Raw genomic sequence first — 17,733 nt, 5'->3', positions numbered from 1 at the left:
ATTTAAAAAGTGAACCCATCACATTTTGAGGACTAAATTCAATAATCACGCTTCTTAGCATATATAACACCATCAAATTCTACGATGTATGTTTTAATTGGGAAGATTATATGTGCTTCAATTCTATCTAATTATACTCGATCCATAACAGATACACACATAAATGCATTAATATTTCATAATTTCATATGATAAACAGAAAGTCGTTGGTACTTCAAAATTCGCATCCCCAACGTTTAACGGGGAAAAATAAAATGGATATTCACATTGTGAATAAACATAACAGGGAAAAAAAAGTGGTCCTGTTAAAAGAATCCCAATTCTACCTGAGCCTACAACAGGCATCCATTCATGTACCACTCAATGGTTAAAAAAGAGAATTGTATCCCACTCTCACGAACTCAACCTATGTGAAACTCTAGTCATTTCATCCAAATATAGCAGTGTGAAGTTATGCTCAATGTCATCATATTTATACTGATAGGATTTGGTAACACGTTAACCAACCTCTCATGAGCTCAAGGTAAAGTCATTAAGTGAATTTTTTTATTTTCATTGAACAAAGATATCTCTCATTCGAAAATTGAAGACTAATCTCTCAAAGTATTTAAATTTATTTAAGAATTGAATCTCTAACTACATGTTTAAGAAACAATAGTCAACCATACCACACCATGTTAGGATAAGTGAATATGTACAAGGACAGATGGCTTTGCAAAAAAATTCATTTTCAATATTTGAACCATACTGTGGACTGAAACTGTGCATACTAATCAGTCCTTATCAGGTAAAAAAGCATAAAAACAAAGGCGCAATTTAGATACTGCTGAATATCCAAGTCGCAACCCTTCTTTAAGTAAATCAAAGAAAGAATAAAAGTATAGTACTTTGAAAAGTACTCAATTTCATTAGACTACAGATAAAACTGGTTGGTATATTTAAATAACAAAATAATTTCTGAAACACTCAAGTAATTACTAAACATATTTTCCACCTAACTTAAAATGAAGAAGAAAGCGAATTTATTTTCCAATGACAAGAAACAAATGAAGAGAAGCCAACTCATAGCATGCCATCTGATTTTGCAGGCATCCTCCTAAGGAAGTTTTGAGGGACTGCAGGCAAATGAAACCGAAACCTTGGAGGTCTTAACACATAAGTGACCCAAATGAACATCATAATGCGAAAAGGAACAAAATAAGTGACAAAGACAGCCACAAAACAGAAAATAACAAACAAAGCTGTTGCTCTTGGGTCCCTCCAGCTGAGTAGAGACTGCACCCTCTCTCCTTGAGTTGCCAAGTCACTCATCACTTCTAGCACCCTCCCTGCTAGGCCTCTTAATCTATCATACCTCTTCTTCAAATTATCACCATTAAATTTAGATGGAAATGGATCAAACTCTTCTTCTAGATCTTCAGCAGTGGCTCCATCAACCTGAGACAGTTTCATATCCACATGGGAAGGATATCTTGGCCTTGTTCTATAGCGCCAAATTCCAATCAAGAGGAGCAAGGAAAATGTTGATGGCAAAATTATTCTTGGAAAGAAAATAACAAAGAGAAACATGAAGTAACTAAACACTGTGGTGACTGAATTCTTCCAAGAATGTATCTGATCAAACTGTTTTGCAACAAAAACTAGAACACTCAAAAGACCAGCAACCCTATAAAATAGAGTCTTTCCCCTCCTCATGCTCCACACATTTGCCCCCATGTCTAGCATGTACTCTACAACCTCTTTACTGAGGGGTGGTTCAGCCCTTTTGAACCTCAATGTGGTGATGTTAGCAGCTTGGTTCCTCAAACTATCCAACTGAAAGATAGACAAAGGGCTAATGTAGTGTATTTCTGGAAGCAAAGGTTGTGCATAAGTTTGCATAACATTGAACAAAGATGGACAAGAAAACCTCACTGCCAATTGAATTTCTCCCATCTTCTTGGCTCCTCCTGTTTGCAAGTTTATAAGAGGATAAGAGTGAGTGTAAATCCTATTACTTTCTAGTGTGGATAGCCGAATCCGTACCTTACCAATTCTCTTATCCACTAGTCCATCAGGTTTTTTTCCTCCAGCATTTTTTTCTCCATCCAATTTTTCATTACTCTTATCCACTTCTCCATCATCTTTGTTCCCTCCGTCTTTTTTTCCTCCTTGCAAATTCCCATTATCAAACACAGCAATTGTGATCACAGTGCAAGGATCATACACTTCCCATGTGTACTGCTCATTCCACTTTGGAGAAAGACTATTCACAATAGTCCTTGTCCTCACCCACTTGGGACCATACTTAGCTACACAAAAGGCATCGGTGCGGAAATCCTTCTTCATTGTAGAGAGCCCCACGGCATTCAAGATCCCCAATTCTAGAACACCAATACTTGGTTTGCACAAAAACCTTGATGATGGCCTGATATCACTAGTGTAGTGAGTGGCCTCATCAAGAACATGGTACCCTCCATCCAAAGAGATCCTCATGTTAAGTTTACTAGAAAAGTTACCCTCTTTTTCCTCCTCATTTACCTTTGGCTTCTGAAGGTTGTACCATACACTAGCTGGTGGAGTGGCATCAATTCTCTGCTGCACAGTCTTCAAAGGAACCACACAACATCCCAAGCTTTCATGCTTGGTGGGAGCCCCCTGCTCAATGCTCACGAACAGGGAATCTTCAAAGGGTTCTGCTACAACAAACATCAAATCCTCATTCCACATGGGGTTTGGATCACTTTTCATGGGACGACTCCTCAAAGCCAAGTTCCCCAAAACACCTTGGATGAAAATTTCCGAGTTATTAGGCTTACCTTTGAGCAACAAATCCTGAGCCTGAATGACATTAACTCTAAGGTACCAAAGCCTAGGAGAAATATATACCTTTGAACGCGTGTGAGCAATGTTTTCACCACTACCCTCTGCTGTATCTGAATGCCAAGCCTCAGGAAAACTTTCATCTGCTTGAGTTCCCATCCAAACAGACACCATCAACTCTCCTTTAACCTTCTCCCCCTTTTGATTCTCAAGCCTGTACCATTGTGGTGCCAAGGGGCTATCAGGAGGAACCCTCATGGGAATATCACCAATTGTGAATAAAACACGCCCCATGAACTCATTACATTTAGAGTCACCATTTTCCTTCTTGTTCTTCACCTCAATATCTAGAACTAGTACTTGAATTCTCTCCTTGGCAAAAGCAAAGACTTGGTTCCATTCTGGGGTAGTGGTTTTCAAGCATCTGGTTGTTCCTACAAAGCTTCCAAGCTTTGCCTCCACATAAGCACAATCTCCAGGCAAGTCTTTGGCCTTCACCACCCTGGCAAACAGAAACTGCATTTGCTCAACCAGGCCATATGCGGTGGGGAGTCTATCACCACTGATCACTCTTCCAGCACTGATGTTTGGAGTTGTCGCCTTCAGAGAGAAATCCTCTTTCTCCTTCTTTTGATTTTGGTTTTGTTTTTGGTTCTGGTTCTGGTTCTGGTTCTGGTTTTGGTTTTGTTTTTGGTTCTGGTTTGGGTTTTGGTTTTGTTTTTGGTTCTGGTTTTGGTTTTGTTTTTGGTTTTGGTTTGCCATTGTCTAATCTGCAAAAGTGAACATAGAATACAATTAAATCGATCACAATTCGCAAATATATAAATATAACATGAACAAATGGCATACAGAATAAAACCAAAGGGAAAGCATACAATCACAACGGTGTTGATGAACAACTCAAAGAGTATATTTCCTCAGAATTTCAAAAGACAGGGATGTGAGGCACAAAAGTGTTAATGTATTAATCAACAACTCAAACAGTATGTTTCTTCAGAATTTCAAAAAGGAAAAGGATGTGAGGCCTTATATGACAATGCAAGTTTGGTGATGAAGGAAAAAAAAAAAAAAAACTTGTCAGTTATGAAAGAGGATACATAATTGCTTTGTTGATTACAGTTTGTAGCAGCATGAAATTGAAAAGATTTACATATGAAATTTAAATTTTGTATCCCTTGTCTACACTCTACGCCTTTGATATTTTATATTTATGGTGTTTACGTATTATGAAAATTAGAGGGGTTGAGATATTACGTATCTCTAATAATTATAAATAAATAGAATATTATAAGGTTATATGTAATTATTAAAAGAAGATATAAGAAGTTTATTTTTTTTTTATATTTGAGAGATATAAATTTAAAAATGGTTATATATAAAAAAAATATCCTTTTATAATAGACTAGTGGGGTTGAGTTCGTACCTCGATTAAAAATAAAATAAAAATTAAATAATAAAAATATATTGATCTAATTAGAATTATGATTAATCTATTAGTTTTAAGTTCTTACTTGCATTGTATCAAACCTTTATCAAATAAAAATAAAAAAAATTAACAAAAATAGAATGCTAACAAAAGATATTAATATATAAAATAGAATGGTAGAATGGTAAAAATATATATAAAAATCAGGGTGGTTATTAAAAAAAATATCTAATATAGATAGAAATAATAAGTATAGATAAGATTGGATTTAATTTACTACCTCTATTAAATAACAAATAAAAAAAAATTAACAAAAAGCACGAGACTTGATAGAAAATCACAATGCTAACAAAATTGACGAGAAAATTCAGTTTTAAAAGATTCTAAGGAACTGTTTGGTCTGACAGTTAAGTTTGCACGTGTGATCGTTTATAAAAATGAAAAACCGTTAATTTAATTAAAACTAATAACAGCGGTTACTCTCTTTCTCAATCGAAGGGTTAACGGCTATTTCTAAGAGAATATGCTCTCTATATGCATGATAAATGAACATTTATATTTTCTTTATATGGTTTTTTCTTAATCAGATTCTTTATATAGGTTAAGGATTATAAATTATTTTGATAATAAATACATGTTTAATTTTAGTAAATGGCTATAATGTGTGAAGATATGTCTAATGAATGGTTTTATTTTTTGATTTGATTCTCTTAAATATATTAGTTTTATTTTTTTATTAAAAAAACAACTTGCTGGAATGTATCAATTTTTCATTTGGGATTTTATAGACAATTTTATTCAAAAAAATATTAATAATTAATTTCATCTAATAATTCACAATAACTTTAGTTTTAATGAGTAATATATGGTGTACACGTGAATGTGATACACGAATGAATTGTAAAGAGAGTAAATTTATTTATAAAATTAGTATATAGTGTAGATGTGCGATACACAGATGGTGAATCGTGGAGAGAGTAAATGTATATATAAGAATTAATTATGAGCTACATATGTCAATTACCGATCACTAGTCATTAAAAAAAAAACACTATCAATTACTAAAGCAATTTTAACATATTATCACATAATATTTAATATACAACTTTGGGATGCACATATGTGATTATATTTCAAAATAAGAATAAAATAGTTATTAGTGCTCAATTATATGAGTTTTATGCCTAAACTTACTAATATAGTAACCCGTACGATACACAAATGTGATTATGTCTTAAAAAAACTATGATATATTAGACCGTTTAAGCTAATTTAAAATATAGTTTAAACATAATAAAAAAAAATAATACACAAATTTAAATAAGGTATAATTATTTTTGAAACCCTATCTAATATGTCATTTAGCGGAGAATCTCTTATTCAATCCACACCTAGGGATGGCAAATATACCCGTACCCGTGGGTAATACCCGAACCCGTCCCGACTTTGATGGGAAATACCCGGTTTGACCGGGTACGGGTACGGGTACGGGTAAAACCCGATATATTGAATCGGGTACGGGTACGGGTATGGGTATGTACTTACCCGCCCCGTACCCGTACCCGTCCCCGTTCTCATTTTTAATTTAATATTCACTTTTAATTTAATTATATTAAAAAAATTTAATATTTTTTTTATGTATGATTATTTATTATAATGTGAGATAAAAAATAACCTAATTATAATTATAATATAATAAAAAAAAATAATTTAAAAATATTATTTTTAAAAAGAAAATAAAAAATAAAAAAATTGACGGGTACGGGTACGGGTACGGGTATACCCGATACCCGACGGGGATGGGGATGAAAATCCATACCCGACGGGTATGGGGACGGGGATGGGGATGAGTTTTACTTGCAGGGACGGGGACGGGTATCATGAAACCCGTACCCGCCCCGCCCCGTTGCCATCCCTATCCACACCGTATACAAAAATCCTTTCTTCACCATATGCTAAAATCCTTTGAACTAGTGTTAATCACATTATTGCGAGATTAATCTGATTGAGTGAGCTAAGAAATATTCGTATCAGGACCAAGACTAAAAAAGATATGAAATTAATGAATCATTAAACTATGTTTTAATCTCGCTGTAACCATTTGATATAAAAAATAATTGAAAATAATATTTAATATTAATAGAAAGCACAAAATCTATTAAATTATCAGATTTTTAAAATATTTAAATCAATTTCACTTTTCAAATTATGATTGCTAAAACAAAGTTAAATCAATTTGTTTTAACCCTCATAAACTTCATTCCCTAAACCAACCAGTGATCATGTATTGTAAGAGCTTAACCTCATTGTTAGATCGTGTGTACAAATGCGCTTGCTACAAAGTGTTTAAAAATCAAGTAAAATATCGAGCAAAAAAAGAAAAATATATTTAAATCGTTAAGAAATACATGAATAGTTAGTTTTTTTTTTTTTTAAATGAACTTGAAATAAAAGATAAACATGATTCATTTTTAAAGAAAAATCAACTAAAAGATTCATCTAGTCACTTCATTATACATATGATGATGCTTTTTTTTTTTTTTCATTTACTCTCAAGTTTCAATTAAAAAGTAGTTGCAACATTAGAATCGTGTCCTTAACCTTAACATGGTGACCAAGAAAAATCTTAACATGATGGCCAAGAACGATACAACAACAATGTTATCCATTGTGGCAACAGCTTAGATGAATTACTGCTTACTATTCATGGTGACTTCAGACCTACAACACCCTACAAATGATAACTAACCATGAGAGAGCATCAGCATCAGCACTTAGGTTACATAGTACAGAACCACATCAAGATAACCATAGTAGAAGTAGAGTCAAGCCTAGAAGTGAGTTGAAAAAACATCAAAGATAACAAAAGAATGATGGGATGAATGAAATCAGCCATCACAAATGTTGCTGTGAAATGAAAGTTCAAGAATAATAATATCTAACGTGATTAAATTCATGATTGATAAACAATTGCAGTAATTTAGTAAAATAGCGAATTGCCTTCAACATCCTGAGACTTGTGCAAAGATCCTTCTTCCCTTCAAGGATAAATAGAGTTACTTGCTGTCTGCACAATCAATAATCATCAATGCAAATCCTTTTAGCAGGACAAAAACTTGTCCCAATAAAATGAATCACGGTGAGTAATAAAAAATGCATGTACAAGGAAGGCAGAAACAATCAATCAGGGTGATTTGTAGTCTTGAAGCAAAGAGGATCTTGTGTAACAGGATTCCACACCCTTAACTTGATGACACAGCCTTATTGCAGAAACCATTTCTTGGCCTCTTGTTGGATATAATATCAGAAAATGAGTCAACTAGTTGCCCTGCCAAGCTACTTGGATCATCAATAAGAGTTTGAATGAAAGTATTTACCACCCTACGTTCTTGCTCGGTCGACCTCAAACTAAACCATGTCAGCAACTTCAGCCTAAATTCTTGCTTGATATGACCCTGGCATTCTAGCCAACGAATGACTTTGACACAATACTCAAAGTTCTCATCTAAGGAGAATGGACCATCAGATGCACGCAAAGGAGAACCATTTATCAAAGTGCTGTCACAATCATGTGTCTCTTCATTTGTGCTTGCCATCCTTTTCCTACATGCATCTCCACGCGAGTCAACAGCTGGAACCTCTCCTGTTGGTCCATGGTTCCATGTTTGGGAACCACCACTGCCGTGTGATCTTGCCAAGTTTTTCTCCAAATCATGAGAAGCAGCATCATCATCTGCCTCAACAGCCTGCTGCAAAGTGCAACCATTGTCTTCGTCCCTGGAAGACTCAAATGGAGGCGTAAGTTCTTCATTTAAATCAGGCACCGAAACAACATTTAGATCAAGACCACGTGAAACCAAAGGCAACTGCTCTTGTGGATTACTAGGCTTGATCATTTCACTTTGACCACAGCAATTTCTATTGCCAGCACAGCAAAACCCCTCAAAGCAACCTTGTTCTTGAGCCCAAGTAAGATGCAGGATTTTGCCAAGGTCTCGAACCTTAAATCCAGAGTCAGCCGAGGTGGGATTGGGCTCCATTTTGGAGCCAGAAGAATTGCATTCAATTTGAAGGTTCTCCTTTTTATGATTCATGGCAACTGATGAAGATGAATTCTTTTCCAATATCTCAATGCTCTTGGTGAAACACTTAGCCTCAGAATGACCCAGGTCACCCTTATCCGTAAAAGATACGATTCGAAACGTATATTGTGTGCAAGGCTGAAGGTTGGATATCAAAATCCTTCTCTGAGCTTTGGGAAACACACAAACAGGATCTTTAGTGTGTGATTCCTCCCTGCTCTTATAATACCAGAGCTTGTATCCCTTAATGTCTACAGAAGATGCATTTGAAATTTCAAATAAAATGATTTTGACTGAGGAAGCTGTTACCTCTTCAAACACACACTTGCAGGCTGCAGGAAGTGAACCCTCTGCAAGGTAATATTCATCATATATATCATATAAATCAAATTGCTTGACAAGCAAAAAGAATTAGAGAAAACAGGTGATGCACTAACAATGTAAAATAATTTTACACTATCATCCAATCACAAATCACCATTGTAAGTTGTCAACTTTTATAATAAATAAATAAAAGCTCGTACTAACGGTGATATTTGATAATTCTAATGGGTAAACAACATAAAACTATTTTACATTGTCGGTACATGACCATTAAACTTAAAGAATTAAGGTATTAAAAGAAAGAAAGTAAAAAATAGTTCCAACCTCTGGATTCTGGATTTATATTGGGAACAGTGGCCAACCACTCATCAGCTTTTTCAATAGCAAGAGAGCAGAGTTTCTGCACATCACTGGCAATAGGGAGTCTGCTGACAATGCCACGTGCCATCTTGGAAGAAACCCCGTTAACTGGACCAACTTCAGTTTCTAGTTTAGCCTTTGCCTCTTTTACCATTTCATGCAATTCTTTAAATCTCGAAGTTCCATCCAAAAGCCTGTAGCTCAAATATATCCTGTAACATAGTACATCTACTCGCCGGGCATCTTTAGCTATATTTAGCTGCTTCTTCCAACATCTGCCAGAATTAAACATGAGTCACCAACATCATCCACATAGGCTAAAATTTTAGTCATGAACACAAGTTGAAAGTGATGCAAACGTATTATATAGCCCCAATATTCTATTTCACAATAAGATTAAAGGAACTGAAAGAGAAAGGCCATAATGGAATTCATTTCTCTTGGAAATGAAGTTTGCTTCATTGTTGCATGCATGTCATGTAAGTGAAATATGGACAGGAGAGGCAGGAAACATGGGAAAATTCTTTTTTAATTCTCTCATACAATATATGCATAATAGAGCCTGATACATATTTCATTGCATAAACACAAATGGGAAAGATTCATCAAAGCCTCACTGTATCAATAACATAAGAATAGTGTTAAAACATCCAGAAACTCAGCAAGTGAAGAAAATTACTCACCCAAGTATCCCAGTAACTTTACCACAGGAAGCACAACAATAACCACCATCCAGTTGCATCAATTGTCCATGATCAACAACTCCTACTTTTTCTTGTTGTAGAGCACATTCAATATGACAAGACAAGCCACAGGAGTCCCCTTGAGCAGATTCACATGTGCATACCAACCAAAGACTAGGATCCTTGTTATCGTCAAAAAGGTGGCAAATACAGCAAGAGCACCTTCTACAAAATGTGTCATCTTTAGAGAGAACTGCTCGACAGGCAGAATTCTTACAGATCCAGGAGTTTGAATGTCCAAAATCACTAGGTGGGTCAGGTGCTGGTACGAACCGCACCGGGTTTTCTCCTTTGCGATGTTGCTTCCTAGAAGGTTGATTGCTGAGAACAGAAACTTTTTTTGAGTCCTGCTTCTTGATAATCTTATTGGATGACTTAGTTTCGGTCATCCTGCTTTTTGAAGAAATGTTCTTTTTGTCCTTGTCAAAGCAAGATCGCAGAAGTTCCTTCTTAGGACCAGATTTTAGGAATTCCTGAAGAAGTTCTGAACTTCTTGAAGCATCATCTGAATGGCCATTTTTTTCTGGAGTACTTTGGGCACTGGATGAAAGGCTTTGAACTCCAGAAACTGGACAGAAATAACAATCAAAAAGAAATCCGGTGGTGGAAACAGATGGAAAATCTAATTAGGGCAAACAACAAAACCTAAACTCTAGTATATATGTTGATCAGCTGAGGAGAAATAACTAAAATAGCACATTAATCCAGAGCAATAACGAACAATAAACTATACTCAGTTTTCACCAAAGAAATATGAACAGAAGGGTAATAATAGAGCAGTTCAACCTTGAATAGAGGAAATTCAGCCCTTCTATAATTGACTACATTCGGATTTGGTTAACCCTAAAAATCAGCTTCAACAGAGCCTACCTGATTTCCTTTCACAAATAAAATCATGGCCCAAATGTTTATATTTATCATCAAATCTGAGCATATGTTGCTACTCTCAGCACATACAGTCTCATTCTCACTCTAATACCTGTTATTATTAGTACATCTGTACACCAATACCTGTTTTATCTCCACACTTGTAAGCCTCATATTACAACATCAAAAATAGGCATCAATCAGAAGTAACCATATCATGGTTATGTTACTACCTAGTTCTCACGCATGCATCAATCAGCAGTAGATAGAGCACATGCACTAAGGTATCCCAGAACCCTTCCTATTCCATTGCAATAGAAAAATGTAAAGAAGTTGTTCAAAATAGTAATTACAGATTGTAACCAACCAAGAACAAGGGAGAAGGCATAACAGAATGAACAAGTTGAAAGCAACTAGCATAAACTCTATTTAAAAAATAAATAAAAATAAAAAAAGAATTGAAGCACCAAATTGTGTGAGGAATATAAAAACTAAAAGTTTTGAAGAGTTGATTCAGGAGACAACCATTAATTCATATGCAAAATCCATCAAAAATTCAAAAACATTAACAAATCTTATCCAAATAATGCTACATAAAGCTGTTGAGCTTTCTGACTCTTGTATTTTAAATCCTTTATCATTGGATCAAGAAGTAGCAGATTGATGTTAACTCCTAATTAGAACACAATCAATGTCTTTGAAAGCCTTCCTCCTTGCATGGATGGAAACCATGTCAAATCCATTACCACATTCATCTTAAAAAAAGAAATTAAAACTTATCAACATCAATGTTGAAATTATGAGCAAATGCTAATACCATACTAAATCAGGAAAAAAAAATTAATCATTTAAGAGAAAGAAACACACATACCCAAAAAAAATTGTAATTAGTTATTTCAGTTCAAGATGAACAACGACTGAACAGAAGAACAGGAATCCAGTTCCTCCGGTTGAAATGCACATTTTATCATTAAATAGGAATGACAAAAGCTGAGCTATCCTGAGTCAGTTAAAACTACATAACAATCTCCAAACTATATTCCAATCCATAGGAATCAGACCTTCTTACCAAAAGTTTGACAGTACGCAAAAAGGACATGACACTTAAAATACATGCACACATCAGGCATTCTCATATAATTTAAATACTTAAAAGACTACATAGAGGATATATAACAGAATCTGTTGAGACTGAGAAAGTCAATACCTCAAGCACCAGATCATGGAAAAAGAAAAGAAAAGAGGTATCTTGACAGAGTTGACACTACAGGAGCATCTCCACAGTCAAACAATGTAGCAAATCATGGAAGGGAATCCAAGGCTAGACTCTAAGAAGGCAAAGGAGAAAGACCTAAAGTTTATAATTTTTTAATTTATTATGCACATATCAGTTAACACTGGTGCAAATCTTTATACACGTATTAGTTTGGAATAACCCTTTATATAGACTCTATGCAGGCAGAGGCAAAAGACCTACAGTTTTAATTTTAATTTATTATGCACATCTCAATTAACACTGGTGCAAGTCTGTATACACGTACACCATTCAAAATATTTTTAAGGAATGTATTCTTCATCAATCCAACCATTTAAGTATAATTAATTATCTTGATCTTTCCTGCCAGGTATTTGAAAATTTGGTCCTCAAAAAGTATATAATTAAAAATTAATATTTTCTCATGCTCAAAAAGCATATTGTATTCTCATCTTGTATATTTCCTTATGAAGAAATACAAATCAATTTCAGATTAATGTAATACTTTGATCATGATCTAAATTAAGAAAAACCGAGTATCCCATGGGAAAGTTACTGTTAAATTTGTGCTATAAAAAGTCTACTTCAGATAAACATAAAACTGTATAGTAGAAATAATCAATATTGGAGTATAATTATATAATCACTAGACACACTGGCAGTTCTGCTAAAATCCGTGTTTGGATAATTGGTAAAGAATTACTTGAGTAGAGAATTAGAAAGAAATATCTTCTGTAGAGTGAGTTGTACATTTAGGAATGAAAATCCTAAAGGTAATTGGTGTAGAAATACCAAAATTACATTACGTCAAACTTTTAATACCCAATAATTTCAAGTTTGGTAACTCAAGACAATTTGGACAACATAACCACTTTTTGAGGAGCTAGTTATACGAGGACTAAATTCAAGAATCACACCCAACTCTTAGCATTTATAACACTATCAAATTATACAATGTATGTTCAAATTGGGAAGATTATATGTACTTCAATTCTATCTAATGATACTCTATCCATAACAAAAACACATTAATGCATAAATATTTCATAATTTTGTATGATAAAAACAGAAAACAATTAATACATCAAAATCCACACACCCAAGGTTTAAAGAGAAAAAAATAAATGGATATTCATATTGTGAATAAACATAAAAGGAAAAACATGAAAAACATTGAGTTAAAAGAAAATCCCAGACTGTTTTTGTAGACAATCTTCATAGCCTTACCTAATTTATTGATGAAAAATTGGGTAAATCTTATGCCAACGTGATTCTTTATTATTATTTTCCTTAATAAGGTGTCACAAAGTAAAACATTGCCATACAACAAGAAACAAATAATTTTTTATTCAGTATAATATAATTCCAATTAACAAAAAAGAGGAAGAGGGAATTAGATATACCTTTATGCATTGCAATACATACCCACAATTACTTTCGAAAACTATACCATACAGAAGGGAAAATAGAAAAATACTTGATATATCCATATGCGTCCAGCATTTATTAAACCTCACAAGCTTATTCTAATATAGCATTGATCCTGGAGTCAAAGAAAATAGCCATGCAGCATATATGACCTTAAGCATATATATTTACAGTACAAGGTATATTTTATCATTGTATGACTATTACCCCATTTTAAGCACATATTTATAATATATTTCACCAACAAAAGAGGAAACAAAAGTTGATGAAGCACCAACATTAAAGTTATGAGGCAACGAACCATGAGGCTATAAAGTGACTAACTGAAATAATGGTACAAAGGCAAAAGGCTTTCCAAAGAAGCCACTTTCAGTATTTACACCATACAGTGGACTGAAACTGTACATAAACATTAGTCCTTATAAGGGAAGAAAGCAAAAGAGACTACATGGTTAGACATATTTTGAAACATGTAGCAGTGTGCTAATCAGTTGTAAAACACTCAAAATAAGTAAATAACAGAATCATTCGACAAATCACACAGAATGCATCTTTCCCGGTGTGAAATTTCAGTTGGCATTTTAAATCATGCCTTTGCGTCAATGTATAAGAAAACTACACTAACCCTCACATAGCACTCAACCAGTCAGCACTACAAACACAACAGAAAAGGTTAACAAATTGTTGCGACTTGTAACCACTGAAAGATCCAACTAAAAAAAGAAGCTCGTACCTTTAGCAAGGAACTTGTCTTCTAAATTCATTTGTAAGTGTCCAAAACAGTACCAGAATGGCCGTTCTCTGACAAAGAAAAAATGGCATTAAAAGGGTGCTTACGTTATTGTTAAGACGAAATGAGTGTCATGCGTGAATCAACACTCCACTCCACTCCACTCCCAGGTGAACGGAAAAAGGAAACAATTTAGTAAAGTCAAAGCCATGTATATCACACCAAAGAAAATTAACAAACACCAGTTAACCAAAACTTCAACACAACACTTAAAGCCATATTCGAAAAGATCAAGAAGAGCAAACAACAATTATCGAACACTTCAAAAATTCATTTTGGATTGTTCACTTATTTTTCATTTACCTTTAACAAACAAAAAAAGAAATAATCTACCACGGCACGGATGAACCGTGTTTCAAATACACCAAAGTCAGAATGTAGCTTCTCTCATGACTTGAGCACAATAAGCAAATCCATTCAGAACGCAAACCTAAAAGTACATGACACCTACCATAAAATTAAAAACTAAAACAAAAAATCAAATCAAATCAAACTCCATATACAGTTTTATTATCTTCACCCATTTGACTTAAATCTACCTTGCCTCATGAGAAATATCCACTTACAATTAACATTCAACAGCTAAATCAAAAGTAATACTATTATTATTAATCATTTTATTATTATATTATTAATTATTGACTTTAATACATTCCATAACAATAACAGCACAAAATAGAGATAAATAATTGAGAAAATGAAGGTATGGAGAATAGCAGAAGCGCAGCAACATCACGATTTAACCGCTCTTCCAAATTCCAATACGCATTGCGCGCATTAACAATAGGGAGAAGAAATCAGAGAGTCTCTGATATCTATAATATTTTTTTTTTTAATTTAAAAAAAAAAGGAATAAGGAAAATTTAGAAAGGAATAAAAGCGGTAATTATTGCGAAAATCACGAGGCGAACGTGAAGGCAGAGGCGAAAACGAGAACGAATCTGCGAGGAAAAAGGAATCGAAAGAAGAAAAAAAAAAGAAAAGAAAAAGGAAAAGCGGTTAATCACTGACCTCGGGAGAATGGGGAGAGGAATCAAGGGTTTATTGGCATGAATCCGAAACAAGAGACACAACAGGAGCAGACAGAAACGTTGTTGGTGTGGTTGTGGTGGTTGTTAGTTTGCGTTGTGGCGTTTCGATGGAGAGAGAAAGAGAAAGAGAAAGAGAAGAAAGAGGAGCTTCATTTTGTACGAGTCCTTCACGTTTTAGGGAGGGAGGAACGTCACGCGCGAGGCGTGGCGCGTGGATGGCGGTAGTTTGAACGGTTCGGTTTTTGCATGAGTACGGATGTCATAGTCAGCTCCGCTGCTGCTACTCCAATCTCTTTTCTTTTCTTTTTTTCGAGGAATATTCAATATTAATAACAGTTTTTAATTAAAATTTTTTGTAGTGAAAATTGTTAAAATAGATTTTACTTTTTCATTCTAATATTATATTATATTCTAAATTTAAAATGTTTCACTTTTCTTTTATCATAACACTGCACATATGATATGACATAGTTAGTATACATGAGACTCGTGTCAGAGTCAGACCAAGAATCTTTAAAAGAAAAATAAGTCAAGTAAATTTTTTATTAAAGTTTATTTAATTAAAAAATCACATTTTATCATTAAAAAATTATTACGTTTAAAAGACCAATATATTTGGATAAAAATATTTATGACTATTGTGTTAAAAATCATAATATATTAAAATTATTTATTTATTTATTTATTAAATATTTAATCTATTTAACTTATATAAAAAAGTGATATTTGTGAATTTATTAAAAGATAAATACTTTTTTTTTATATTTTTTACATACTTATAAAATGTAGATCCTTCGACATGTTTGCAAGTAAGTTGTCTATTTTTTTAAATAGAATAAGTCGAACTTCTAGGTAGACCAAACCAAAACTTAAAAAAAAAACATATAATAGATAAAAATTATATTTCAACTATAATCATGTATTTTCAATTTAAGTCTAGTAAAGATGAACTTGACTTGATTCATTTTCACTCAGACTTAAAATATCTTTAAGTGTGTTTGTTAATCTGTTTTAAAACATTAAAATGTATTTTTTTTTTTCAGTTTGCATAAAATGCAAAAATAACAAAGTTATTGTCTTGAAACAAAGTGCATAAAGTTAAATTCAACTTTTTATTTTATTTATTACATTAATTTAGTTAATTTAATTACATGTGATAAGTAACAAGAAATGCTATATCAACTAAAATTTAACACATTTAATGAAAGAAAATTAATAGGAAACTAATTATGACTAATATATATATTTTTTGTTACATGTAATAGTATCATTTTAAGAAACTAAAGTTGTTGTTTTCTTTTTCTAATCAAAGAAAACAAACTAAAATCAAAGGTGAAATGAAGAGATTTATGTAATGAGAATATTTCCTCACCTTAAAAGGGATAGGTAAAAATTCAAACACACCACATGTTAGATATGAGAGTGTGTCATATTCTACTTGACCAAATTTTTAGAATTAATTTATAATTGAAATAGATAAGGTTTATGTAATTTTATAAATTTTGAAATGAATAGATATAAAAATAAAAAAAAATAGTGTTGATGGGTTTATCTTTTTTTAGTTTGAGCATACCAACCGGTCGTTTTCAGGTATAAAAGAAAGATTGATGGACATTAATGCCCCCTTTTGTTGAAAATTAAAGAAGTATCAAATCCGCTGCAACTGCAACTGCAACTGTTTTTGCTTCTGTTTTACGTAATCACTATCAACACTTGTACTTCCCACCCATTCAATACCAATAACCTAATCACTTCTTTCTAATTCAAAAACAACACTTTCCAACAAAAATTCAATTCAATTTTCTTCATGCAAAACTTGTAATATGGGAATACGAGAAATACATTGTCATTTTTTTTTTTTGCTAGCAAAAATTATACAATCTTGATACTTCAAGGTTCTATTTTTTCTCAACTATAAATTATTTTGTAAACATGTTAGGTAAATATTACGTTAAATTGGTAAACTAAAGACTGTTCTACCTTATAAGAATATTCTTGAGTTTGTGTACAGTGATTTTAATAATGTAATTGTAATTTACTCAAATCCTCTACATTAGTCTCACTCAAGTGGTTAAAAATACATTACATTTGTGTTATATTTACTATTCTTTGTAATTAAAAGTAAAGTTTACATTTCTTAGAAAAATACGTTTTCCCATCACATAAAAGAAGATGTGATAACTTCGAAACTCATTTTACATTTTACTTGAAAAACTAAGGATACAATGCGTTGTTATTTTTATAAAATACAATGCTCAGTGAGTATTTATTCTTACAAAATTATCGTGGAAACTAAGGTAAACATTTATTAGAAAAACATTTTTCCATCACATAAAATTAGTAAGTAATTCGTGTCCATGTAAGTGTTTTATTTTTCTTAATTACTTATGAAATAAGCATTATATTGTAGTAAAACAATAATATGAAAATGTGTAATGCAACTACACGGATCTAAAACTTTGATTAAATAATAAAATTATTTAAAATATGACATACTTTTTACATTTGTTTCAAGCATAAGTTAACATGAATCCTTATTTCAAGTTTCTAAAAAAATATTGGTCACTGACTTTATACCTTAATCAGTTGGTCACTTCTCTCCACCAGTATGACTCAACCTTATCC

General features: G+C 32.9%; 2 protein-coding genes across 3 annotated transcripts; both read right to left on the bottom strand.

Moving 5' to 3' along the window:
* Positions 1 to 1,053: 1,053 nt before the first annotated feature.
* On the bottom strand, positions 1,054 to 5,616 carry LOC109813443 (FT-interacting protein 3). The gene is made up of 2 exons (XM_083072782.1): positions 3,678 to 5,616; positions 1,054 to 3,572 (listed from the first exon to the last, which is right to left on the bottom strand). Exon 2 carries the CDS (start codon positions 3,562 to 3,564, stop codon positions 1,063 to 1,065), a length of 2,502 nt encoding a protein of 833 aa, XP_082928908.1. The 5' UTR covers positions 3,565 to 3,572; positions 3,678 to 5,616; the 3' UTR covers positions 1,054 to 1,062.
* Positions 5,617 to 6,876: 1,260 nt separating this feature from the next.
* Positions 6,877 to 15,303, bottom strand: VRN5 (Fibronectin type III domain-containing protein). Of its 2 annotated transcripts, XM_020377635.3 has the most exons (5): positions 15,089 to 15,303; positions 14,021 to 14,088; positions 9,678 to 10,305; positions 8,959 to 9,269; positions 6,877 to 8,660 (listed from the first exon to the last, which is right to left on the bottom strand). In XM_020377635.3, the coding sequence occupies exons 2-5, from the start codon at positions 14,049 to 14,051 to the stop codon at positions 7,471 to 7,473; spliced, it is 2,160 nt and encodes a 719-aa protein (XP_020233224.1). In that variant the 5' UTR covers positions 14,052 to 14,088; positions 15,089 to 15,303; the 3' UTR covers positions 6,877 to 7,470. The 2 variants fall into 2 exon arrangements, with proteins under 2 accessions (XP_020233224.1, XP_029130233.1); XM_029274400.2 differs by lacking the exon at positions 14,021 to 14,088 and having other exon boundaries at positions 15,089 to 15,300.
* Positions 15,304 to 17,733: the final 2,430 nt, after the last annotated feature.

This window comes from Cajanus cajan, chromosome 1 (assembly GCF_000230855.2).
Source record: "Cajanus cajan strain Asha chromosome 1, NIPB_CcT2T_4, whole genome shotgun sequence".
NCBI classification, from domain to species: Eukaryota; Viridiplantae; Streptophyta; class Magnoliopsida; order Fabales; family Fabaceae; genus Cajanus; species Cajanus cajan.
The sequence above is the reverse complement of the archived record's forward strand: the minus strand, read 5'-3'. Positions and strand labels throughout refer to the sequence as shown.